Raw genomic sequence first — 26,927 nt, forward strand, 5'->3', positions numbered from 1 at the left:
CTGTGAGCGCTCTGCTGTGTGTGGCAGCGCGGCTCTCCACCGAGCCCCAGCACTGGCCGTGTCTCCAGATAGGAGGGCCAAATACTCACGTGGGGTCACTTAGCTTAGTTCACCTCATCCTTCCTGCCACCACCTTCCCTCATCTCACTGGAGGGAATGCATCACCAGATATAAAATAGCTAACGCTGATCAATTAGAGCCACAGCCTCTTGGAGCTGAGGAAGGATTTGGCCAGGAGCTGGACTAAGATGCCAGGGAGCCAGTCCCCCCTGGCATGAGCTCTAGCTTTGATCACGATTGCAGTGGGGGGGGAGAGAAATGAACTGTCAGCAGCAGCCAAGCGTTTGCTGCTTTGATCCTGTTTTGCTCTGACCATGTTTCCTAAATTGCCTTCTCCTGAAGCCTCATGTCAGTAGGAAGGTGAGCGGAATTTTTTAATTACTTGCTTTGCTAGAAATACAGGTAGTTCCGGCCAGAATGCTTTGTGCTGACATAATAGAACGTGGGTTTTCAATCCCACATGAGTTAAAAAATGAATCTGCGAGGTCCAAATTCCCTCAGGAAAGCAAATTTCAGCCCTCGTGTTCCAAGTTCTCTTGGAAAGCCTGTGTCTTCAGATTTCTCTTTCAAAGTGCAAACCAAGATGAGGGTGATGCACAGGGTCTGATCACAGCGTGCTGCACTTGCTGGTGACTGGGGAAGGCAGCTGCCTCCTGACGCTCAACATCTCTTTTCCCTCAACACATTGGTTGTGATACGGAGATGGAAGTTGGAAGCTGTTTTCTTTTAGGGGCAGGGAAATACCTGAAGTCGTCTTCACTTAATCAAGTAACTGTGACGAATCTGCAGGATCAGGTAACTGTGTTTGGAGGGCCTCCTTCAGTGCCTTCTGGATCTCCAGGCCTGTTCACGAGTGTTTGCAAAGGAGCCATGGAGTTTAAATGAAGCACAGTTGTAACATTAGCAGATTCAGAGCTCCTGTTCCCATGTTTCATAACAAGTACAAATGCTTTCTTGCTCAGTGTGTTGCGTATGAGCTCTGGAGTCACCAGGTATCACTGCTGAAAAAACAAAGTAGCATACCTAAAAAAGAAAATGTGCTTTTTATAAGGCAAGACTGCCCAGTTGTTGCAGTGAATGTGTGCTTCATGTGTAGTATAAAACTTTCTCCATGTTTTGCCTGCTAGGAGTGAGGAAGCAGTCCACTTGAGAAGGTCTGTGCTACGTCAGCTGTGCCAGGGATGCATCAGGGTGCTGTGGGGAAGGGATGGGGTTGCCTGGTGTAGAGACCCTGGGGAAGGGGCCAGGCCATGAGCTGCTGAGGGCCGGGCTGCAGGAAAGACCTGGCATGGCAAGGTGTGACAGAAGGATTAGTATAGAGGAATGTTTTTCTTGAGCCCGTTTCTGTTATTTTTCAGGAATTATTCACCAGATGAAAGGTGACTACGACACTGCGCTGCGGCTGCATAAGACACATCTGTCCATAGCTCAGGAGCTAAGCGATTATGCGGCCCAGGGCCGGGCCTATGGCAACATGGGCAATGCTTATAACGCTCTTGGCATGTATGACCAGGCTGTCAAGTACCATCGGCAGGAGCTGCAGATTTCTATGGAAGTAAATGACCGTGCCTCTCAGGCTTCTACACACGGGAACTTAGCAGTTGCCTATCAGGCACTGGGTGCCCATGACCGTGCCCTGCAGCACTACCAAAATCATCTCAACATTGCCAGGGAGCTGCGAGACATCCAGAGTGAAGCACGGGCCCTCAGCAATTTGGGCAACTTCCACTGCTCACGAGGAGAATACGTGCAGGCAGCCCCTTACTATGAGCAGTACCTGCGCTTGTCCCCAGAGCTGCAGGACATGGAAGGGGAGGGGAAAGTTTGCCATAACCTTGGCTATGCCCATTACTGCCTTGGGAACTACGAGGAAGCTGTTAAGTACTACGAGCAGGATCTTGCCTTAGCAAAGGATCTTCATGACAAGCTGAGCCAAGCCAAAGCCTATTGCAACCTGGGCCTGGCCTTCAAAGCCTTGATGGACTTCAGCAAAGCAGAGGAGTGTCAAAAGTACTTGTTGTCCCTGGCCCAGTCTCTGAACAATTCCCAGGCTAAATTTCGAGCTCTGGGGAACTTAGGGGATATTTTTGTCTGTAAAAAAGACGTAAATGGTGCAATAAAATTTTATGAGCAGCAACTGAGCTTAGCCCATCATGTTAAAGACAGGAGACTGGAAGCCAGTGCCTATGCAGCCTTGGGCTCTGCCTACAGAATGATACAGAAGTGTGACAAGGCTTTAGGTTACCACACGCAGGAGCTGGAGGTGTACCAGGAGCTGGGAGATATGCCGGGTGAATGCAGAGCACATGGTCACCTTGCTGCAGTGTATATGTCACTTGGGAAGTACACCATGGCCTTCAAGTGTTATGAAGAGCAGCTGGAGCTTGGGCAGAAGTTGAAGGACCCCAGCATAGAAGCCCAAGTCTATGGTAACATGGGCATTACCAAGATGAACATGAATGTCATGGAGGAAGCTATTGGCTACTTTGAACAGCAGCTGGCCATGCTGCAGCAGCTCAGCGGAAATGAATCTGTGTTAGATCGGGGGCGAGCATATGGAAACCTGGGAGACTGTTACGAGGCTCTGGGAGATTTTGAGGAAGCTATAAAGTATTATGAACAGTACCTGTCTGTGGCTCAGAGCTTGAACCGTATGCAAGATCAGGCAAAGGCCTACAGGGGCTTGGGCAATGGGCACAGGTAAGGAGCGCTGCACATGTATTCTAATGACAGACAGTAAAGTACAAATGGGTGCATTGTGATACTGATGGGGTGTGTTTGTGTGGCCGTTGTACACATGCACGGGGATGTGGCACAGGAGCAAGTAACCGAGTCCTCTGGGTGCTGGGGACTGTGCTACCAGCTAAATAATGAAGCTGATGTTGCTCTGACCTGAGAGGAAAAGTTTATAGAGTGGCAGAAGAAGGAGGATGATACAAAGGTGTAATATATTTTTACTGGGGGGAGCGTTTGTCTCTGCCTGAGAAGTTTGAGCTGGCATCTAGAGGAAATGACAAAACATCTTCTTTCAGGAAAATACTGGCAAAATAAATGCTATTGTTTTCTTCCCTTGCAGGGCTATGGGAAGTTTGCAGCAGGCTCTGGTGTGCTTCGAGAAGAGGCTTGTGGTGGCACATGAGCTGGGGGAGGCATTTAACAAAGCCCAGGCCTACGGGGAGCTGGGGAGCCTGCACAGCCAGCTGGGGAACTACGAACAAGCCATTTCTTGCCTGGAGCGCCAGCTGAACATTGCTCGAGAGATGAAGGACCGAGCTCTGGAGAGTGATGCTGCCTGCGGCCTTGGTGGGGTCTACCAGCAGATGGGAGAGTATGACACAGCCCTGCAGTATCACCAGCTAGACCTGCAGATTGCGGAGGAGACCAACAACCCCACTTGCCAAGGCCGGGCCTATGGGAACCTGGGCCTGACCTACGAGTCTTTGGGTACCTACGAGAGGGCGGTAGTTTATCAGGAGCAGCACCTCAGCATTGCAGCACAAATGAATGACCTTGTAGCCAAAACTCTGTCTTACAGCAGCCTGGGAAGGACTCACCACGCCTTGCAGAACTACTCTCAGGCTGTGATGTACTTGCAGGAAGGTAAGAGGCTGAATTATGCAACACAACATGTAATGGTAGGTGTGGGGGCATAGGAGGGAGGCCTGAAGACGTGGACAGAAGTGAGGTGCTGTGAGCGTGGCACTGGGAGGATGTGTTTGACAGTGGCCTTTGATGCAAGAGCTCTTGCAGACATCCATAGCTACTGTTGAGCATCCATGAGAGGAGCTGTCCAAGTGGGCTGTTATGGACAGCACACCATGTCAGTCAGTGCCTTCCTGGTGTCCTGCAGACAAAGCATTGCAAAGCACAGTCTGTGCCTTCTTGGAGGAATCTCAGCTAGCTCTGAGCTTGACTCCAGGCTGCTCCTGTCAGAGTCTGTAAAGCTTGTTTGTGCCTGAGCTTAGAAGGTGTAAACCTTTTCTATAAATAGTATTGCAAACCAGGAATTGGCTCTGAGAAAACCACATCAGGTCTTGATGGATCTCTGTGATCCTGAGAGCAGGTCGCAAACAGGTGTCTGCCTTGGTGATAGCCACCTGGCTTTTCCTCTGTGTTCAAGGGGGATTGAGTCCAGGTGGTGAGTGTCCTCTAAGCTGTGAGTAAAATCAAGTTGTGTTTGATAGGGAGGTGAAACAGGTTCAGCCCTCAGTGTCCAGAAGCCATCCACTGCTGCTGAGCGCTGGGGCCAGTGGTGGCTTGTGAGTTGTGCTGCTGCAAGGGATTCCAGCATGCAAGCAGCATCTGTTCAAGGTGGTATCTCTCTGATGGAGATGAGCACCGTAGCTGGAGTGTATGAAGCTGGAAGCTGAAGAATTAATTACACCAGTTCGTCTAGTTTTCCTGAAGATGACCTTGGCAGGATTCCAGTGTGCTGAGGGAATTCAATTAAGTTTGAGGGGGAGAAATTAAATACAGCTCCTTCTCCTGGTGTGACAGAATTCCTGAAAAGCCTGCAAATGCTAGCTGCTGCTGAGCTGCATGGTTGTGGCCAGGGCCCCAGCTCCCCAGTCTGTGGGAAACCTGAGGTGTCTAAGAGGAGGCATCCCTGTTGTCAGCAGGGCACGCGGGGTGAGAGGTTTGGAGCATGGTGGAAGGGGGGATGACACAGATGGTGCTGCTGGAAGTAAAACAAGCTCCAGGTCGTTCATGCCAGACCCTGCCCTCTGCTCTGCCTCAGTACATAAACCATGCGGAGCCTGCCAGAAGGCTGGGGATAGCTGGTGGGAAATGAGCCAGTAATGTGGCAAGAGGTGTCTTTCTGGCAGCGTTTGGCAGCTCAGTGTGATTTCGTTTGTGTGACTTTTAAGGTTTAAACATCAAATTTCCTGATAGGGGCTTATTGAGCGTCTCATGGGGGCTGTACCTTAATCTCACTTAGGGAGGTCTTGGTCCATGGAAACGTCTGTCTTGCTGAGGCAACTCTCTTGCTGGTGCCGATTCAAGTATCAGCAGCAGCTGCCCAGCACTGCCTGCTTGGCGTTCCACCACTCGGCAGCTCCGTGGCTGTCTCTGCCTGCCATAGGAGCCCTGGAGGCCCGGGGTCCCCCTAATCTGACAGCCCGACAGGCAGCCGAGGCAGAAGAAGTGCTCCACTCAGCTGCTGAAGCCCCTTCTCCCCTTTAGCCCTCTCTCACTCTGACTCCTTTTCAGGACTGAGGCTGGCAGAGCAGCTGGGACGCAGAGAAGATGAAGCCAAAATCCGCCATGGCCTCGGCCTCTCCCTTTGGGCAAGTGGAAACCTGGAAGAGTCTCAGCACCAGGTATACCGTGGTCTGCCCTGTGCTGGTGGGCTTGTGTCCTCTGAGCCCTTTGGGTCATTCCTGTCCTGAGGGGAGGAAATGTCTGGTGCATCCTGGGGAGGGTGCGCAATGAACTGAGCTTACTCGGGCCCATGTGCCTTCCTGCTCCATCCAAAGTCACCTCCCCTCTGGCAGGGATGCCGCCATCCTGAGGGGCTGTCTGAGGCAGAGCTCCCCTGCCTGAGGGTATGTTAGCCCTGGAACCTCCTGCTCTCCCAGCCAGTGCTTTGTGCTGCGTCTGTAAGGAAGTCACTGTGGCTGTTTTCCCTCCCAGCTGTACCGGGCCTCGGCACTGTTTGAAACCATCCGACATGAAGTGCAGCTGAGCACAGATTACAAGCTGTCACTCTTCGACCTGCAGACATCCTCCTATCAGGCCCTGCAGCGAGTACTTGTCAGTCTCGGTAAGAGATGCCATCGTGTGCCGAGTCTGAACTCCAGGCTCATGCCAAGAGTTCAGCTGAAGCTGCAGGGAGGCAGTTCATGATATATCCTTCTCTCCTCATGCGTCCAAGGCAGTACAGTGTTTATTTGCCACGACAGAAATAAGGGTCTCCTGCTTTTGGTTTCAGGCACCTTTGGATCTTCTTTCTTCCTCCCTCCATTCATTTGCCTTTCTGTGGCCCATTTTCTCATACATCATGTTATTGCCTGCAGCCAAGAGGATCTGTGGGACTGTATTCCAGTGTAGAGACTACTCTTTCCCTGGTTTTAGTTTGGGTTGGGATAGCAGCTGTTCCTGCATGTTGCACGGAGACCACATTGGTGTCAGGTCTGAGAGATGGCTTTTTCTTTTCAGGTCACCATGATGAAGCTTTGGCAGTAGCAGAGAGAGGACGAACAAGGGCATTTGCTGACCTGCTTGTGGAACGCCAGACTGGGCAGCAGGACTCTGATCCCTATTCTCCAGTGACCATTGACCAGGTCCTGGAGACAGTGAATGGCCAGAGGGGACTTGTTCTCTACTACTCGCTGGCTGCAGGCTATCTGTACAGCTGGCTGCTGGCTCCTGGGGCAGGTGAGGTTCTTTTTGGAGATGAGAGCCTGTGAACAAGCCTTACAAAGGGAGGATTGCGTTGTACCATTTGTAGCTAGGAATGAATGTGGGACCAGAGTGAATGTATGAGGGAATCCTTTCTTAGAGCTGAATAGACTGAAAACTGTAGCATAGCCACAGCAATAGTGACATAGAAGTGCTTATTCAGGGCTTTGATGTTCACCTGGAGATGGAAATGTTTCACGTGTTTAATGTATCCATTTTTCAGCCTCCAATCAGTATCTATTTCCCACAGGGCAGAGCAGTAATGAGATTTCAAGTATGTTGGCTCTATGAGATTCTTCTATGCATAAGAATCCCTACTTTAATTATATTTCTGTGCTTTATCCTTCCAAAAGCTTTTGACATTTATTCAGTGAAGTGGATTGCAGAAAACAGAAGGGCGTCCCCACTTCCTGATACGCCATTGAACTGCCTGATCCTCTGAATTCTCCTCATATGAATGTGGAAACACTTATCACAGAGGAGCAAGGAGGATTAATTTGAAGAGGATTGCTTTTTGCAGACAGCTGTTGTTCATTATCTAATAAAGCGATGACTGTAAATTTTCATGAGTTCTTTCTGGATATAATTTAATAATTGCAGCCCTTCATCATGACAAAGCTAAAGAGATAAAAAGCACTATTCAGAATGCAGCAAAAATGCTTCAGGAAGGGAGGCAGACATTCACACATGCCTGACTTCAGATGGGATGACAGTGATTGGAAGATATGCTTTTTGGGAGCGTTTTGCAATGTTGCGTGTGTAAGATGGTGTTGTCCTGCTATGCATCCAGTCACTAATTTGCTCCTCAGACCTGTAGTTTGCTCAGTAAAATGCCGGTAATTCTACAGTATTGATATCAAGCTGGGCTTACTAAAATTATTTGCATCAGAAGCATAGGGCTTGCCACTAGCCTTCATGACCAGTTTCCTCCTTGCCCAAACTGGCTCTAGTAGAAAAGCAGTTGCACTCTTCAAGTACATGGGTTTGTACTTGAAGGCACTGTCAGGTGTTGGGAAGGAGAGGGACTGTGGTGCTTCCACTCGAGCAGCTTTGCTGGGGAGCTCTTCAGTTGTGACTCCAGCCCAGCCACGGTGACCTTTTCATTAGTGCTGACCGAGAGAGTAGCTACAGTGGCAGCCCAGGATCCTCGTTATCCCACTGAGATGGTACCCTTAGAGCCTCTTTGCTGTTTCTGTATTTGCTGCTGTTGCTGCAGAAGGAGTTGCTTTATTCTTTATTCCTCCACTCTTCTTAACTGGTTTAATAATTTATGCTATTAGGGCAAACAGAGCATCCAGAGCAGCCTTTTACTGTTGATCACAGGCTGCAGAATTAATTATATCGGGAAGGATATGTCAGCCTGAATGGAGGAAGGTTTTATCTGCAGTAATACTTGAATTCTTAACAAAACAGAGAGTGTCCTTTATCTGGTTCACCCACTGCGAAATGCTGTCTTTAATATTTTACTATGCATTAATCCATCCTTTCCTTTCTTTGTATAGAACGTGTTTTCATGCATATGAGTGAAATGAAAAATCTTTGTGTGATGTGAGGAGGTTCTGTTGTAGTAATAACACTCTTCGGCATTTGAACCTTGTGTGTTCAATTTATGTGATCAGAGGCTATTAACAGGTATTTTTCATGTGCATCTATTGAAATGCGAATTACTCTGGTAGGTGCTTGTATGAAAGATCTATTTTATAATTTATATGAGATGGCTGCAATAGCAAATACATTCTGAGCATCTCATAAAAGCACTGCTTTGCCTTTGTACCTCTGAGCCATCATCTGCAAAGTACAAAAACAGATTTTTAAAGCAAGGCTGTCATACAGAATGCTGGAAAAGCCCTGTGGAGTCGTGGTACGGAATGCTTTGCCCTAGTTGTACTGGAAATGCCAAATGCTAGGGGCTGTGCTACCTTCCTAGACAGTTGCTGGCAGCACTCTTCCTACCCTGCAAAAATAACCTCGTGATCCTGTGCCTTGCAGGAATTTTGAAATTTCATGAGTATTACCTGGGTGACAGCCTGACAGAAAATGCTGGGGAATTCCACGAAGCCAACAGCGTGACCCTGCAAACAATAACAAACTCCGCACTGGAACAGTACATCTCAAGTGTGCGGGAGGCTCTGGGTGTTGATTCCTACTATACCCGGTAAGTTGGGCGGAGGGGTTGTAACATCCTGGTTCCCGCTCTCCCACCTGAAAGCAATTTATAACAGTCTGGGATGAGCTAGTTGTCTGAGAAGTCTGAGAAATGAGAGTCAGAGTAGGGGCAAATTTTCACTGCAGCAACAATAAAATTGCTTTATTTTTGTATCCATGGCTATTTTTCTCCCAAGTAATTCTATATGCACATGCAAATAAGGTTTGAACCCATAGGCTGTGTAATGAATCTATAGATTGGATGAGGAGGCAGATGCCTTGTCTGACTGTATATGGGCAGATTTCATCCTCCTTACAGTTTCCAGTGTAATTAATTCCCTTTCAAAGTTTTACTTACGAAAAACTGCAAATACCATAGGAATTCCACCCCCCTCCAAATATGTTCCCTTGGGGCTATAACTGAGTAACTAATTTACAGTGAATTAATCTGATGAATTTCAGCAAAGAGGGAAGAACCTTACTCCAATCCATTACTCAGATAGGGCCCCCAACTAATTTTCCTCATTTTTTTCATCCTATGGATTTATCACAAGTCAGTCTGTTTTGCTTATTTATACTCAGTCTCGTGATCTCTCATGGTATTTAGTTTGATTTATTGATTGGATGAGTGCAACTATAGTTTCTGTGGTGATATTTACAAGTTTTTCTCTGAATGCGTCTGTCTGAAAAGCAGAGCTGGGGCTGTCCCCATCCTTGTATGTTATTTGTGAACAAAGCATACAGGGTAAAGGATGTGGTGACAGTATAGCTTGTTAGAAGTGCAGCTTGCTATTTAGTCATATATTGTTCTACTTTGGGTGGTTTAGTAACACCCCAGCAGTTTGCAGGTCTAGTTTACTACTAGTGCAAAGGAGACCTAAATGTTAGGTGTAGGCTGATTTGTTAACCAGCCTCCAAAACTGGTGTGAGTGGAGCCACTGGCTCTTTTAGGTGATACCATGTTTTAGTCTTTTTTTTAAACCGTTTTGCTTTTTATTGCAGCACTGAAAATTGAAAGTCAAACACTCTTGAGTCCCCAAGGCCGTCGACAAATGTCCTCTTCCTTGCCCAGCTTCAATGGTGAAAGCACTAACGGTGCTGGCCCAGCCCTCAGGAGCTGTTAGCAGCCTGTGTTAGAGGCTACCACCCTGCAGATCCCACTCTGTGCACGACCCACAGTCTGCAGGGGCAGTGCACACCCGAACCTGGTGTTCCTGGTAATGATGTTGGCCAAGAAAGAGGAAATGATGGCATTGATCCTTGAATTGATTTGTGCTCAGGGTTCTGTGGGCAACTGGGAAGCTGTTCAGCTCTCCTAATTAATCCTTGTTCATCTTTTGTAATAGCTACCGTAGGCAGCAAATACAGCTGCATAGCTGACGCTGCACTGGCGTGAGTTAGAGCATTGCTGTGCAGAAGGCAGCAGTAAAACCAAGCTGTGCTTTGTAGCCCACTCCCCAGCAGTGTCCTCAGCTTTCTGCCCTTGATGCTCACACCTTAATCTGACAAGATGGGAATTTTCCATCAGACTGCAATAACGTAACCCCAAGCCTGAAGTTTCCCGTTAGGTGTTTCAACTATGCAGAATGGTACCAGATTTCCTAGTTGCTTTCCCCAGGGCTTGCACCAGTCTCTCACAGGCAAATTAATTCTCCCCTTGGGATAGGGAGAACATGACACTTGGTTGTGTTATGTCGCCAGTACCAGTAACAAAATTGGTTGCAGTCAGCTTGCTGGGTTTGAAGCTCTGAGAGGGCTGCGGACACGTGTGCTCAGCACAGATGGTGAGTCCCTCTGTGCTTTTTCCTTCACGGGAGCATTGGATGCTGGAAGGGAGCTGGAAGCCATCAGAGGTTCTGGACTCAGGCCTGGTAGCTTGCTTCTGTTATGTTCACTGATTTAAAAGTAAATTAGAGAATACGTGTCTGTGCTGGGGTGCTGAATGTGTCCTGAAAGGTTTGCAAGGCAGGATGGGCTCGGGTTGTAGTAACATGTTCTCCCAGTTTTACCTTTCTTTAGGGAACTAAAGAGAAAGCTCTGCCTAAGGTTCCCCCTGCTCCCTCACCGCGTACCAGAAAAAAACTGGTTTGTGAACATTTGGGAAAAGGTGTCTCCTAATAAATCAGTAGTGCACAGTGCCAGGCTTATCGTTGCTTCTTGGTGCTCTGGCATTGCTAGTCCAGGGCATGCATGCGCCGGGCTCCCCAGCCCGGCCTCCTGCTCCTGGAGCCTGATTCTGGGCTCGGGCCAGCTTGAAGAATTGTTTTGAAGAGCCACTGCCAAGCTGCTTAGTACGAGCACTGGGTTATGAGTCAGGAGTCAGTGCTGTGCATTTCATGTGCGACCTCTGAGGCCTGGCCAAGGCTTGCTGCTGTCATCCAGCTCCTCCAAGAGAGACAGCAGCTCTCCCGCCTTCGGTCACTGTGAGAGACGTGAGCTGGGACAATCACAGCAATGAGATGGTGTTGCCTCTCTGGCTTACACTCTGTCAAGAGGACTGCTTCAGCCCCCTGGCGTGGGGCTGCCCACGCTGCTCTTGGGAGAAGGGAAGCGTTTCCCTTCTGCGATAACCCGCTTCTCTGGCAGGACCTTGCAGGCTTTGGGGCTTCTCTGCTTTGGGTACAGAGATAGGGCTGGTGCAGCCGCAGCACGGAGCAGCGAACGGCTGTGTTTGTGTAAACAGACTTTCTGTGGTTCCTCATGGATGAGTCTGAGCTGTGTTGTAAGGGCAGCACTGGGTATCTGCGGGCTGCACTTGGGGAACACGGCTGGCATTTCTGGGCTGGGCTGTGCAAGGGCTTAAATAGCAGAAAGTTTGAACAGAAATAATGTGTTCCCATTCAAGCGTACAAAATCCTGAAAAGCAGTCATTGTTCCTGCTTGTCCAGGAACATCTGAGATAAAAGAACTGTGACAGTTTTAAAAATGTCAAGAAAAAATATGCAGAATGATACCGGCTGGGCCTAGCATGATTTCAGCTCAGAGTCATTAGCCAAGAAAGCTTATTAAAATAATAAAAAAAAGGACCAAAAAAAATCAAGGATCTGTATATCGGTGTGCTGCTTGGAAGATTCTTGGCAGCTGGCTAAACATGCAACTTATGAGTGGAATTCATTTCCCAATAATTGTCTATATTTGCATAATGGCTTCAGGCCTAAGTGCTATTACTGGCATTGTATCCAACCTAGATGGAGAAGTTTGTCACCTGTACTACCAGAAAAGAGCTTGCCCAGAACACTGGCAGCTAGAGAGGAGGTCTCAGGATTTTTGCTGTGTATTGGGGCAGTTGGATTCTTTGTTCTTTGTTTTAACAGGATGGCTGTTGTGTCAGTCTCCTAAAGAACACAAGATGCTTTTTTCCCACCTTTTAGTGGAAATCTGCCTCCAAAACTGCCAGTCACCTGCTACATAAATTAGTTGTGCGTTTCTACAGTCCCTGGAGATTGTTTACATTAACATTAACTTAATCTTGTAAGAGCTAAACAAGTTGTACAGTCCCAGAGTCTTCATGCAGTGGCAAACTGGAGACAGATCTAAATCTTTGAGACACTGCTTCAGCACACAAAAACCTCGCAGTCCATAACCCATGGCATTTTCTAAAAAGGTGCAGACAGCAAAATAAAGGCAGATTCATGGCCATATTTGAACTGGCCAGGTTGCAAAGAAGGAGGAAAGTAAACTTCTCGCCAAACCAGAAAAAAATAAAATGAGCCGTGCATTGATCTCCTACACAAGAGAAGAAAGTTAATAAGAAAGAGGAGAAAGACATGTCATGACTCGAGATGGACATGCACCTGGAAGATAATTTCTCTGTTTCACTGCCCTAGTCTCCAAGGAGGGAAGCAATGTCAGAGTGATCCATGTGGTTTTGCAGCTAGGAGGTAGATAAAGGCATGGGGTCTGAGGTTTAATTTATCTCCTGAGGGTTTTTATTCCCTTGGGGTAGCTGCACAATGATTTTCTTTTCCTTTCTGGTTGTTTTGCTGCTATCCATAAATATTTTTGTAACCACACCACCAATTATCCATAAGTGATGATACAAGATACAAAACAATTTGAAAAAATGTATACTACTCTTCCAAAAACTTCTGGGGAATGTGGTGTTTGATCCTGTTTATCTGAGCACAACATCAGAGTCTGGAAGTTCCTTTGGAGCGTCACTGAGCTCCGAAGGGGCGTTGCCATTGGGGAAAGATGAGCTTGAGTCATCCAGTGAGACAAGGGATTTGGGGATGCAGTCTGGCTAATGCAGACCTTGTAAGTGTTACTGAAATACTGGCAGTATCTGTAACAGATTGTGAGCATGAAGGTGAGTTGCTGCTACTGGTAGCCAAAATGGTGGATCTGGCACAGCAAGCCTACAGTCGGCAGTCAGGTTGGACTTACATTAGGACTCACTCTTCATCCTGAACTTGATCTGAGCTTACCGTTTGGTGAAATTACCCGGCGGTCTCAAAAGGGCACTGGCAGGATTGTGTCCGTGGAGTGCTGTAAACAACATGTGCTGCTGAGATTGGTATGTGTTTAACTCATAATATTGAGACAGTTGGAAAGCAGAAGTAGTAGTGACAGCTGACTCATCTCCAATGATCCCCACATCAGTGTCTGTTTGGTTTACAGTTGTGTCCCATTTGGATGCATTTTGGGTTTGTGCTTTCTGAAAAGGTGCACAACTTTTTATAATTGTAAAGGTGGCTTTCTGAAGGGGAAGAAATATTTTTTACAGCTGACTGGATTATTAATTTCCTTGTGAGCAGAACAAACTGCTTGTTAGTCTAGGGTTTTTATTAAATACTCTGAGAAAGAGCAAAGGGTCTTTCAGCCAGCTGAGTACTTGAAACATAAGGGAACACATGTAAACAGGGGAGTATCTTCCTTCATATTAAAGCCCTGAGAAGCTACAAGTACATAGGCACTGCTATCCAAGTGATCATAGTCCTGAGATTATTGCTAACATACAAACGGTACATTTAAGAAATGGCCTATCTTTGCTGGTGGTGTTGGCTAGTGGTTTTGGGTCCTTACATAAAATCTGTTCTGAAACTTCTGCTTTTGTCAGCATCAGTCACACCTTCCGAGTTACGTGTTTCAAGTCTTGTTTGAAAATGAGTTGCATGGTTCCCATTAAAGGAAATGTCAAAAGTGACAAATGTCAAAAGTTGACTCCCTCCAGCCTTCGTGTTTCCTAGGTTTTGCAGCTGTGTTCTGGATGTTGATGCTTCATGCAGTTCTGTCTTATATGTGCATGTGGCGCTCTGTTCTTTGTGGGAGAATAGAGTCGCTCCCTCTAAGGTGTGAATACTGACAGGAAGGACAAGAGGGGGGAAAAAACCCAGACTGAAGTGGCTCCACCTACCCTTCTCTTAAAGCATCAGGACTGTGTCATTCAGAAGGTTACATCTACCTTCACATGTTGATGGTTGAATCTTACCCTCTAGATATGCATATACACAACCAAAATCTGCAGTTACACCTCGTGTAACAGCTCTGCAGGTATTGTTTTCAGTTCCATTAACCATTTGTCACCACAGATTCTCTCCCTGGCAAAGGGAGTCCTTCAGTCTTTGGGTTCTGGGATGAGTTTTCAATCTGCTGTGATGTCAGCTTCCTCATCTCTTCGTGGTGATGATAGTGGTATGTTTTTGGTTAAGGATTCTGGGTTTAATGCTTGTCTCTGAGATCATTGGGCTGGTGTGGTATGATCACAGGCAGAAGCTCTTTCCCCACTTCAAAATTATATGCAGGGAATTAAACAAATCCTGTCTGTTCCATGTGGGTAAACGTCATGTTCTGCTTTGAAACTCTTTCCCCACATGGATGAAGAGCTTCCTTACAGCATTGCTGACTGCCACCATGCTCCAGCACACCAGACCCGGAGGAGAAGCTGTCATCTGCAGTCCCTGGAACCTGTTCTCTGCCTACCAGCAAAGAACAGAGGGATTTAAATATGTACAGCACACATGTGAAAACTTTTGTTTGACTCTGACTTCTCAGTTCATAGCTTGCGGAAGTGCACTGTCGTTGTGTGCTTTTGTGTCCAAATTTAAGTGCCATTACCTTCCATAATGCTGTAATCATGTTTATAGGTACTTTTACGTCTCCAGAGTGGCACGTCTTTCCATTTTCTGCTCCTGAAGAGGAAGGAATGCTGTCATGGAATGTGTCATGAGGATTTTGCTGTGGCAGTATTCAGTTCCACACCGCAGCCTTCACTTTCTGCTAGAAATAGTTCCTTTCAGCTGGTCTAATTAAGCTGACAATGCATGCTTGCAAAAATATAAAGTGTGAGAGGCTTTAAAGTCTGCTTGACCTTGTGTTGGGACAGACTCCTTTCTCTTTAGGGAGAACACATGGCCTGCTGTCTTGGGTTCATGAACTCAAGATTTTTGCGTGTCTCAGTTGCTCCAAATACTAATCATGTTAGTCAAAATTGTGCCAGGACTCAAAACTGAGCATGCCTGCAGCTGGAGGAAAAACATGCAGGAGACCACTGTTGACAACCTTTTCTTTTCCCCTTTTTCTTTGCTCCCCCTGCCCCAGCTGCTGCTCAGCCAGCCCCATTTCAGTGTTCGTGCAGTGAATGGCTTTTGTCAAGACTGATTCTTTCAGGTTATTAAATTATATTGACCTGGAAGTATGCTTACGAGATATCCTATGGTCTGTACAGCAAATTAATTTAATTCATGTGCTCTTTATTGGAAAATGTGCCCTTGAGGAAAGGCTCAAAATTGTCGGGAACCCAAAAGGAAACAGAAATGAGATACAAGGCGGCTTCAGCAAGTAGCATAGTAGGTTTAGCTTAAGTCTACAAATGCCAAGGATTGTGATGTGCCATATAGTATGCAAATTATTTTTTAGATTAAAGGGGGAGGTTGTTAAAAATCCACATACAATAGTTGTGTTTGCCAAAAGAAAATGCCAGCAGCAATTTGACAGAAATCTACACTGAGATGATAACTTAGATATTAATGTCAGGAGATGGAAAATTTATAAGTTTGGGGTTCTATTTCTCTCTGTATTGCTGGTGTCCTAGCGGCATTGATAGAGTAAATCTTTCTTCTCCGTGCTTTCCCTGTTTGTATAACAGGAGCAGCAACACAGCGCCCTTTCTTATGTTGCACTTTGCCAGTGAAAGAAGCTTACGAAGCTTGGAGTTATTGTTGTGAAAATCTGAAAAGGATGCACTAACACATGTTCTTAGGCAAATCAAGGGCTGAGTTGGTGTTTCCTGCAGATCTCAGCTTTTCTGTGTTGTGCTACAGCTTCAAAAGCCCATACCTGCAGCGCATGGGTATTTGGGTCCTGTATTTCCATCAGTGTGTGACACACTTTAAACCTTGAAGAATGCCTAGGAGAAGAAGAGGGGGTGGGGTTGTTCCTTTCTTGTATGCCTAACAGGAGGAGGTGATGCAATCCAGGGAAAATTTGGCTTTAGCATTTGGTTGAGGTGGTATCTGAAAAACATTTTCTGTAAAACTGGCTGGGCATTTGTCACGAAGCTGTTGCTCTGTCTTTCATCAATGACTCCTTCGCCCTGCTGTTCCCCCTGCAGAGCCTGTGCCAGTAGCGAGACTGAGAGTGAAGCTGGGGATATCATGGACCAACAGTTTGAGGAGATGAATAACAAGCTGAACTCAATGACTGATCCAACCGGCTTCCTGAGGATGGTCAGCAGGAACAACCTCTTGAACAGGTGAGAATACAGCACTGCACTGTGGGGATCAGCAAGCAGAATAAGACGTCTGGGTGACAGGCTTTTCTCTAAATTGCAAGTTTAGGGTGCAACCAGTGCCATTGCTCATGGTCTCCCTATTGCCCTGAGTTGTGGGGGCACAGAGCAGCAAACTGATGCTGTCCTTTGTGGTTGCAGTAACCATCCATTCTTCACAGCATGGATGTACAGGGAACATTAATCATCTCTCTTAGGAATAAGGCACTCTCTCCGTCTGAGCAGAGGGGCCCATAGGCATTTCCCTTCTGTCCTTTTCTTCTGTGTTCATGTGGTGCAGTGAGAATTTCTCCCTCCCTCAGGTGAGCTCTGCATCTTGCTTCTGATGCGATTGAGAATCCATTACCACCTAGTGTTGCGTGTGCATCCAGCCTGGGAGCTTTGAGTGCCTGGTGGCCTTCCACAGATAGGTGGCCTGTTACGTGTTCATTTTGTTCTACAGACTCAAGTCTTGGATACGAGGGACAAAGAAGCCCTGCCAGGTCCTGGAAGAGCACGGGGTCCTATTGCTTCCTTCTTTAGAAACTGAAATATTCAGTAGGAAGGAGACAGGACAAGGGCTGAAAGCATCGTTGTGCTTCTTGTGGGAGGGAGGACCCTAAACACAGGCAGAGACCTAGATAGGACTATGTCTTTCAGTTAAGAACTCAGTAGCTTGGTGTGGAAGATGTAGGGGGTGGCATCTTCATTGTGTTTCTAGGTGAATTTGAAAGCTTAAGGTGATAGCTAGCAAAGAGTTGTCAGCAATTGTTAACTGATTACTCTGTCCTGAGGGGTGGCCATTTCGAATTTGCTCTTCTTATGGCCATACGCTGTTTTTGACTATCTGAACAATTTCAGGGGAACTCTTGTTTTGTCCCTGCTGACTGAGGTGTGGAGCTTGGAGCTCTCTGCTACACACTTATTATGGAAATACGTGTTTCTGTCGATCTTAAAAGTTGTAAAGATCTTAACTGGGAATATGCTGCATTTCCAGAGTTACAGGACTGTGGACTAGCAGCACAGTCTCCACTCATTTTCTGCCTCTTGCAACTTGATCAGGTCTCAGTCTTTCACATTACTGTGCTGATGAGGGCAAGCATTTGAAACAAAAATTGAAGACAGAATTTTTCCAGTGTTACCACTTCCCCCAGTGGGAGGGGCTGCATGGTGCAGCCCAGGGTGTCTGGATAGATCTGTACTCCAGCATGGATTGTGAGCACAGGATACCCCAGGCCTTTCTCAGCTGGAAAAGAAAATGCGATTGGACTGCAGTGTTGTGAGCCATCACTGGAGCCTGTGAGCTGTAACAACATCCCCATGAAACTGGGAGCTGCCTGTTGGCACCAACAACTGGCCTGTTTTTCTTTCCAGAATCCACATGCGTATCTGTTCAAGCTGCTGGATTGATGATGAACTATGAGTACTTGCTAGTTTGGGATTAAACAGGCAGATCCCCAGGATTGCTGACATGTTTTGCTAGTTCATTAGGCTTAGAAGGACAGAAGAATGCCCTTCTGATTACATGGGAGAAATATTATGCGATTCTGCTCCGGGGAATGCTAATCCTCAGGAACACTGCAGAGGCCAACCATGCAGCATCTATGCCTTTCTGCTCCTTAGGAGCCATGTGCATTACCTCAAACCCACATCCAGGAGCTTACCTCAGGTGGCTTGTCAGGTAACTGGTTTGCAGCTTTTAGGAGAAGCTTAGGGATGGGGCAACTTGGGCACTTAATTAAAAACACCCTCACAAGAGCATCAGGAGGAGCACTAGAAGCTCTTTGTCTTTGATGTTCTCAACCATGAGCACTGAGATGAAGAGAATGAGAAGACACTGCTTTATGGCCTGCCTGCCCACCTTTTGCCTGCAGATGGGTGCATACCAGTGCTCTAGTGACAGAGGTAGCACTCCCTCATCTGTTTTGCGCCTGGCTTGCTGAGTCCTGAATTCAGGCCTTTGAATATGTCCTGTAGTTAACATCTGCTCCAGTCCCATAGGTGATCAAACTGGAGGTTACAGAGTCTAGAAGGGCACTGTAGAAAGCATTAGCTGGCCTCTTGCTATACTGTGTGGTTCTTTATAGTAAAGCTGTGCAGAGTGGTGTGGCTCACATGTAGGCAGCACACTGAGCTTGGGACAACACAAAGACATCCTTTCAAGAGCCCTGAAGCTTCAGGAAGGAAGCAGGTGAAAATCTGCATGGAAGAGAGCAGATTAAGAAATAAAAAGGGAGCAGGCAGCATTTCTGTGCACTGTCCTAGAGCTCTAACAAGGAACTGTGAGCTCTTGGACTTTGGTTTAGCAACAGAATTGAATGGTTAGCAAGCGCACAAGCTGTGATTGTGCAGCTCCAGACTCCAGCTCACCTCCTCTGTGCAATGACTTTTCTGCCAGCTGTTACTGGAGTGAGTTCATGTAGCTGCAGGTCAATGCTGAGTGGATTGTTGCTGCTGTAGTGCTTCAGAGGATGGTAAAATTATGGCTTACAAGCAGGGATTGAAGGTACAGCATCTGTCTGCTTTGGCTTCTGCACTGCAGGGGACAAAGAAGAGTAGGGCCTGCTTGGAGTTGAGAATAAGAGCTTGTCTTCCCTACTGCCAAGGCAGGCCCTGCATTCCTCATGTGGGGCCTGAATGCATGTTCACATCTTGCGCTTGAATGTTGGAGATCCTCAAGGGAGTTTGCATGGCTTGGAGCCAGTGCAAGTTCCCTCACGCACAGAAACTGCACATGCTGTTAAGGTCCCATGTTAGAAAATGAGGCCCCGGAGATGCTGGGACTGTTTGGAGCCATCCAGTCTCCGTGTCTGGCAACAAGTGGGTGATTGAAAGGAAGCCCTTGGTTTGGGACGGTTGCCCTCTGGCTGCTGTCATCAGGTAAACTGGCTTTTAAGCAGAGAATACTATGATTTTTTGCCAGTTCTGCTTTAAAAAGCAAAAATGTGGGGGTTTGGCAGTTAAGGAACTTCTGAGGAGAAAGACGCACTGAAGGGACACTACAGTGATCTCAGTACTGGGCAATGGCTGTCTAAGCTGTGGATACCACTAATAAAGCCCCCAAGTTGCTCATATATTATGCAGTTTCTGTTTTCTCTGCTCCTTAGGGCTCTTAGACTTTTGTTGGGTTTCCAGATTAAAATCTGATTTCCTCCCTGCTAATCATCTTCTCTGGCAAATGACTTGATCACTGCCTGTACCTGAATATAGCACCCCCACCTTTTCTTTGGCCTCTCTACCATCATACAGATACAGTTTGTCCTCCTTCCATGTACCTGCAGAAAACGTGAGGATCAGCCCTGACACTGCTCAAAGAGTAAAATATACTTCCTTGAGGGCAATTTTTGCAGTGCAGCAAGGTGGGAATTTGTAAAAGGCAAGTTGGGAGGTAAAAAGGAGCATAACTTGAGATGTGAATTCACTTCTGCTAAGGTCATTGCTATCTCCCAGCTCCCCTTAAAATTGCAAAGAGGTTTTTTTTTTCCCAGCAGAGTCAATATGCTCAGGGTCCATGGCCAGTCCTAGAAGCATATTTGGAGATTTCCAGAGCAAGCTGAGTGCCCCAGTAAGAGTGAAGTCCCTATGAATCCAGCCAGAGGAATCTAGCAGAAGGTGGTTACATTTCACATGGAGTCTCAGCAGCAGTAAAAATGCCAAGACACTCTTTCATCTCTTTTTGCTCAGGCTTTCATCCTAGTGAATGTCATGTGATGTCTGAGCATATCTGCACTCTCCTTGTTGTGTGACCCTGCCTTTGTGTTGATCTTGGCCCTGTTGGCTGTGCACCCAGCGAAGACCAGCTGCTCCCTAATGGATGGAGAGCCAGGTGCAGCAGCAGAGCCTGCAGGCAGGGGCCACACCAGCCGGACACCATCCCCCAGTACCCAGTAAAGTGAGCAGGGCAGACCTGGGGGTGGCAGCCAGAGTCAGCCAGGAGTCCAGATCATCAGGCAAATGCCTGGTGATGAGGCAGGTCTTGAGGTCAAGCCAGCTGTGCAAGTGTACAAGTCAGGATCAGGTCCGGTGGCGGTAACTGGGGTCAGGCACAGCCCTCTGATGGCTGTGCAAGTCCATCGAGAGGGGGCAGCTCTGTGGGGGTGTTAGCTGTCAGATTAGGCTCTGGATTGGCAGGGGTCATGGGCAGGCACAGGCAGTGCTCTGATGGAGCTGGAGATGAGCATACCTGTAGCGCAGCTGGAGCAGAGACCAAAAGCCCAGGCCCCAGCTTAAAAGCAGCTCCTGGACCCATGGGCAGGGCATGTTGGTGAAGGCCCCAGTTGGGGCTGGTCAGGGTCATTAAAGCCTATTAATGCCTTCAGGCGCCTGACAGCTTGCCCCGGAGAACCAAGCAGCTGACCCCCTCCACGGCAGAGAGATAGGGCTGTACCAGGGGTGCTGGCTGGCCCAGGATGAAGTGAGGTCTTCGGGAGACAGACAGAAAAATAGTGGCTGGAGAGTCTCTTATCTATCTGGTTCTCTACCATACAGGGTGCAGCGCTGTAGCTGCCCAAGTACAGACCACACAGACAGACAGTGCTGGGTGGTCTGTGGGTTTTGTGCAACCACTGGTGAGTTCTGGAGATAATTGCAGATCCTTGAAAGCATCCACAGGGAGCTCATATCTGAACGTTTTCTGGAGCTTCACACAGCTTGGTATTGTGAGTGTGTCAAGGCCCTGAATGTAGATTCAGGGCTGCAACTCTAGGAGGGGTCTTTTTGAGGAAGGCTTGCAGAATGACAGGCCTGATGGATATCCATTGTCCTGAGGCTGTCAGACCACTGCAGCAATAAGGCTGACTTCCAGCCCTCCAGAATGGCTGTGCTTGGTCGTGAGTAGTATTTGACTCATCCAGAGTCCTAAAGAGTGCCAAGGCAAGAGCAGCTCTGTGCTGATTGTGGTATGAACCCCTCCTTCGTGCCTGGGCCCAGCCACGTTCATCCTCTGCAAGCAGAGCCAGGCCCTGAGAGGCTGGTGGTAGGCCAAATCAGCCTGAGCTGAAGGCTTGCATGACACGGGCTTTCTCCCCCTTTCTCTGAGGCTGTCAAGGGATCGTTGCTTTGTTCCTGCATCTGCAGGACAAAGGGCGGAAGCAGAGTTAACGCTGATACATGCCGGCAGTCCTTAGTCCCAGTTTGTGCTGTTTCCTCTGCTTGTGCACGTCAGGCTGCCTTATACAAAGGGTTATAAATAAGCAGCACTGCGGAGTCTTTGCAGAGGCTTCCAAACAAGAGATTTTACTGTTCCAGAAATCAGGGGACCCTATTACATTGCAAAAGCAACATAGAAATGATCAGTGCATCATCCCAGAAGCCAGCACTGGTGTTCTCTGGAAGGGGCATTTGGCCAAAGATTCAGAAGTCTCCCTCTTGTCGTATTGAAATCGCCTGAAGTCAGATGCCTGACAAGCCACCTGGAGAGCCATTTGTTTGCACTGGTTTGGGAGAAAAGGGAGTGGGCTAGCCAGGGCTCCAGGTCCGCTCTGCCTGCTATAAAAGATCTCTGTCCATCCTCCCCCTGTGGATTTTCTCACTCTTCTTTGTGTACATGAACAGACAGGAAAGAGATGTGAAAGATTTATGATACTCCTTTGGTTTTGTTCTAATAAAAAGCAATCCGAGTGGTGAAGGAATAAATCTAGAGCTGCTTGGCTGTGAAACCAAGATGAAGGAGGCTCTGCTGATTAGAGTAATCAAGCCCCTATTCCCTGCAATAAATTAGTGTGTTAGAAATCGCTTAATGCAGAAAGTGAGGCTGGCGAGTGCCACCTGCTGGCAAAGAGCTGCTTCTTGGGAAGGTCAGGGCTGTTGTGCTTGGACTAAAGCTCTACATGCTCACTGGTTCCTAGATAAGCAGTGGGGTATCCCTGCCCTTCTAGACTGGTATATCAGGGAGGATATACTACAGGGATGTGCTTTAAGCATAAGGTTGAGGGCACTAGAAATGCATGAGTTTGGGAAAGCACAGTTTTTATTTCTTAATCTGATTTTAAAATCTGTGCCACATAAAGTGTGGAAGCAACCGAGCACTGCAAAGTGTGCTTGGCTCAGTCAGCTGCTGCAGTGAGGCTAGGCAGAGAGGTCCAGAGGGGAGCACACAGTGCTGTGTCCATGCTGATCCTGCAGTGAACACAGTGTTGCACAAGCCACCTCATCAAGTTTTCAGCAGCCCTGAGTAGCAGCAGCGTACTCATACTTTCAACAGAATCTCTGCATCGGAGAGCATGGGCAGCTGGACACCAGGCTTCCATTTGCATTCCTGAATGACTCCTGTTGGCCTGTAAGACGTAAATTCCTTGTTAGTGAGGAGTATGGGTGGCAGCATCGTTTTTTCTGTAGAGAATATGTTTTAGACATGATGTGAGCTGGGTCTGGAGACTGGTTGAAGCAGCTGAGGAGAGAAATAGAGGTGAAAAAGAAATTTTCTGAATCTGACCATTGGTATGTGTCAGAAAAGGTCAGGGGTATGTCTGAGGCTTGTGGTTTGTCAGTGGTAGAAGGAGTGCACTTGAGTGCAATGTTTTGTTCTTGTTTTTTCCTGCTTGTTGGCTTTATCTGGTAGTACAAAGAGATACTGTGCCTGTATGCATCTGTGTATATATCTGCTATAAGCATGTATATATGCATAGATATGAATATATATTCCTAGAGCAAATATGCAGTTAACTATTAATATACCTTCTTGATTAACATGTGTTGGACGCTGAGTTTTCCTTTGATTTCCTGGATGTGCAAATATTTTGTTTTTATTTCTTTTCTGTGTTGATAGCCAAGAATGGGCCCGAGCAAGAGGTAAAAATAAGACACAGAGACAAGGCATTTATTCTGAGTAAATGTTCTTAAAAAAAAGGACATTGCAGACTAGTGTCCTGACAAAGTGCATGAGTTTGGTCATGAATCAAGAAACTATAGATGCTTTCCTGTTCTGTAAATTGGCAAAGGCACGTAGCGTTGGAAGGCATCTGAGAGGCAGAACGGTGCTTCATAGAGACCAAGAATGGAGGGAGGCTTTCTTTGCGCAGCATCATCAGAATGTGATCTGGACTGGGTTTTCACGGAACCCTCCCTCAAATGCATTTCACACCTTGAGGACAGCAGGGCATATTTTGCCTCATGGGTGGCCTTTTATGCTTGAGATTGTTGTGTTCATTACTGGACAGCCCCAGTGGTGACTCTGGTTACACTTCAGACCTTGCACTACCGTTACTGTTCAATGTCTTATTTCCCTCCCTGCCTTTTCTTTAAGGCCCACCTGTTAAAACTTTCTGGAAAGCTATCCTGTTCACATAAAATGGTTGTTCATGGCACCATGCCAAGGATAACCTTTCTGGGGAGTACAGCTGCTGGATTAGTGAGCCCAGAATGGGGCAACATCATTTCCTCAACAGGACAATAACTTTTTGTAGCCATGCCATCTCAGTCTCCCCAGAGTGATGGTGTTAGGTGGCTGGTGATGCCAGGAGAGCATGTGCAGAGTTCTGCCTGTGGGAATGTCAGAAATGGGCTCCAGGTTAGCTCTTGCATCTGGCTTCATGGAGCTGTTCAGAGGAGTGTCAGCAACTGCAGACATAATCTTCAGGTCTTGTTGTTTGCCTGTTGTCATATTTCCTTTTAGTACAACGCTAGATTAGTTGGTGCAAAACGCAAGTGCAAATCTTCCTGTGTTTGTAGTCAGTTTTTAATGGATCTCACGTTTGCCTGCACACAACCACTGTACATAGGTATGCGGTAAAAACTGTGAACAGCTCTTCAGGCAATAGAGTTTGTAGACAAACTCCATAGCAATGTAATATATTGTCTGCAACAGGTTTACCCTGCCATTAATGTTACTGTTCATGGCGATGTGTGAAGCTGAATAGGAGAATAAAGCCCTACCATGAAGTATCTTACAGAACAGAGTCCTCTGGATGGACAGGGACTGGCTCATCATCAGAGTTGTGAAGTCAGGGCAACCTGTCGTAGAACTTCAGATTTCTGCAACTAATGTCTCACTTGCCTTTTGCCCACAGGAGCTGTCAGAGCATGACCAGTCTGTTCAGCAGTACCATGTCTCCTGTTAAGGATGGAACATCATCTCTTCCAAGGAGGCAGACTTCCTTCACCAAACCCCCACTCCGTGCACTCTACGACTTATTAATAGGACCTATGGAAGGAGTAAGCCTTTGGTGCTTGCAAATGTAGAGATTTACTTACCAAAATCCTCTGCCACTGTGGGAAAGCAAGAATAGGCAGCTTGGGGATCGTATCTGAAGCATGGTGTTTTTTTTTTACTTGGTCTTCCCAGATGGTGAGACTGGGTTTGTTGGGAGGTGGGAAAAAGGGATGTTGCTGTTGATACCACTTCCAGCCAGCTGCCAAAGTGTGATCCTTTTAATGAACCTAAGCAGGAAGTGTATCCTTAATTCACTAACACTAATTGGCAAACTCAGTAGCTCTATCTCGGGACAAATAGGTCAAGGAGATTGAGGAAGCAGTACTGGGAGCCTGGCAGCACCACTGGCCCACCCTGCACCTCCTGGTGCCACGCAGTGCCATGCTGGCACCCAGATAAGCTGAGCCTTGCCCTCTCTCCATTCCAGGGGTTGGTGCTTTTGCAAGGAGATGGACGAGCTCCTGGCAGGTGCCAGCAGCAGCAGGAGGGAGCTGTTCCTGGGGCTGGTCAGGCGCTCAGCAGCCCACCCAGTTCACTGTCAGTGTCCCAGTGCTCAGCCCGGTCAGGGTGCTGCTGCTCCAGGGCACACCTGCCAGCGCAGGGGTGGAGGGGCAGGCCCCAGTGTTGTCCCATGCTGGTAGATCATGGGGTGAATGCAGGAGCAAAGGGAAGCTGTGTGGTGCGGTGTCTTGTGGCAGCCCTGGCCAGCCCATGCAGGAGGCCAGGAGCGGCAGTGCAGTCCCTGGTTCCAGAATTATGGAGCAATGGCAGGCTAAATTAAAAAGTCCTGTCTCTGTCATGTGTTATCTCTAGCTAGAAGAGGTAAAGTCACTTGGTCAAGAATTAGTCTTTTCTCAATTTCTATCCAGCTGAACAAACAGATCAAAAAGTCACAATTCTGTCATGTGAGAGGGAAAACCTGCTCTACCTTGGGTTTCTTTAAAGGTTGTTTGGATGCTTTAATCTTGACTGCAGAAGTCACCTCTGTTGCAGAGGCATAAACTTTGAGCCTGAACCTTTGTTAGCTCTGTCAGCCTGCCATCCCACAGTCATACCATGAATCTTGGAGAGCGGGGCCTTCTGCTCCAGAGGCAGCATGTGCATCCTCTTTGCAGGGCGAGGAGGTCAGCCCTGCTTATGGGTTTTCTCTGTCATCTTCTACAACGTTCCTGAGAAAGCTTCACCTGGGAGTTTAACGCCTGCCTACACCTCGTGTAAATGGGTAAGACAGGCCAGGGGGAAGTCCTCATGGGGAACCCCAGGAGCCTGCTTCACTTTCCCAGGGAGGACACGCTGTGGTCGGGCACTGCTTGACAGGTTTGCGTGTCTAAGGCCCAAAGTTGGCTCCAGTAAGGTACTCTAGAGCTTGGCAGGGCTTTCAGAGAGCACAGAATTAGCAGGTACAGGGTCCTGACTAGCCACTTTGTAAGAAGATGTAGTTCAGGTCTTGTGTGTGATTTGGCAGTCCCATTATAACAGAAACTTCCAGTTACAGTGACAATAGCTGCAAGTGAGGGATCCCTCCAGGCCAGCAGCTCTCAGCTGGCCTAACCCTGCACAGCTGTGCTCCCCGTGAGTGATGGACCAGAGATTTTTCCACCTTTGTGACAAATCCCTGGTGTAGCTAGTATCGTTGCTGCGAAGTAGAGCACACGTTCCTGTGCTTGGCAGTTCGTGCTTTTCTCCTTTTTCTCACTGAAGAGATTCTTTTTTGTTAGAATTTACCCTAAAATTAATTCTTGGAGACATATGCAATGCAAATGCTCCTCACAGTTTTATTTCTGTTTCTGTAATGCACATACAGCCATCATGGGAAAAAAATATTAAACTCTAGGGGTTTTACATATAAATGAAAAATTCTGCTAGGCACATGTCGCTATGGCTCAGATGCTCTGATTGTGTTGCTGACAGCTAAAGCTCCTGGAGCAGTAAGTAAAATGGAATATGTATTAAAAAAACAACAAAACAAACAAACAAGCAAACCAAAAACATTTCTGGAAAGCAACAACTACCCTGGTGGGAAGCTGCTGCTTGTCAACTCAGGCTCTGCAGAAAGAGGCACGGTTGAATGGAGGCTGGTAAATTTAGCTGCGGAGCACGCGTGCTGGTTCACCCCAGGCAGTGAGTGCTGGGGAGGCCCCCCTCAGGGCTGCTGGGGTTGTAAACAGTGTGTCAGGACAGAGCGGAGGTGGTTTGCAGGAAGGCTCCTGAGGCTGCTGTGTGTCAGCAACGGCCCTGCCGTCTCCAGTCTGGGGGGCAGGATGAGCTCCAGAGCTGTAAGGAGAACGTGAGAAACAGCAAGAGGTCAGCAACTATTTTTAACTCATTTTAAATGAAAATTTTCTTATCCTTCAGCAGTTTTGTTCCCACTTCAAATAGCAAGAAGCCTTTAAAAGCACCTTGCTGTCTCTCTTCAACTTTCTACTGTTTGACATTCTCCCTCATAGCTGACCTGTTTTTGGT

The 26,927-nt window shown here is 47.4% G+C and overlaps 1 protein-coding gene across 4 annotated transcripts in view; it reads left to right on the forward strand.

Annotated features, from left to right (window-relative positions):
* Nucleotides 1-26,927, forward strand: part of TTC28 (tetratricopeptide repeat domain 28) — a 196,283-nt gene that overhangs the window by 151,504 nt on the left and 17,852 nt on the right. For all 4 annotated transcript variants that reach the window (XM_064466755.1, XM_064466756.1, XM_064466757.1 and 1 more), the window contains 8 exons: nt 1,419-2,760; nt 3,137-3,660; nt 5,272-5,381; nt 5,695-5,824; nt 6,220-6,438; nt 8,452-8,617; nt 16,160-16,300; nt 24,322-24,466. In XM_064466755.1, the coding sequence (XP_064322825.1) occupies nt 1,419-2,760; nt 3,137-3,660; nt 5,272-5,381; nt 5,695-5,824; nt 6,220-6,438; nt 8,452-8,617; nt 16,160-16,300; nt 24,322-24,466 (2,777 nt within the window). The remainder of the gene's footprint in view (nt 1-1,418; nt 2,761-3,136; nt 3,661-5,271; nt 5,382-5,694; nt 5,825-6,219; nt 6,439-8,451; nt 8,618-16,159; nt 16,301-24,321; nt 24,467-26,927) is intronic.

Source organism: Phalacrocorax carbo, chromosome 15, assembly GCF_963921805.1.
Source record: "Phalacrocorax carbo chromosome 15, bPhaCar2.1, whole genome shotgun sequence".
Lineage (NCBI taxonomy): Eukaryota > Metazoa > Chordata > Aves > Suliformes > Phalacrocoracidae > Phalacrocorax > Phalacrocorax carbo.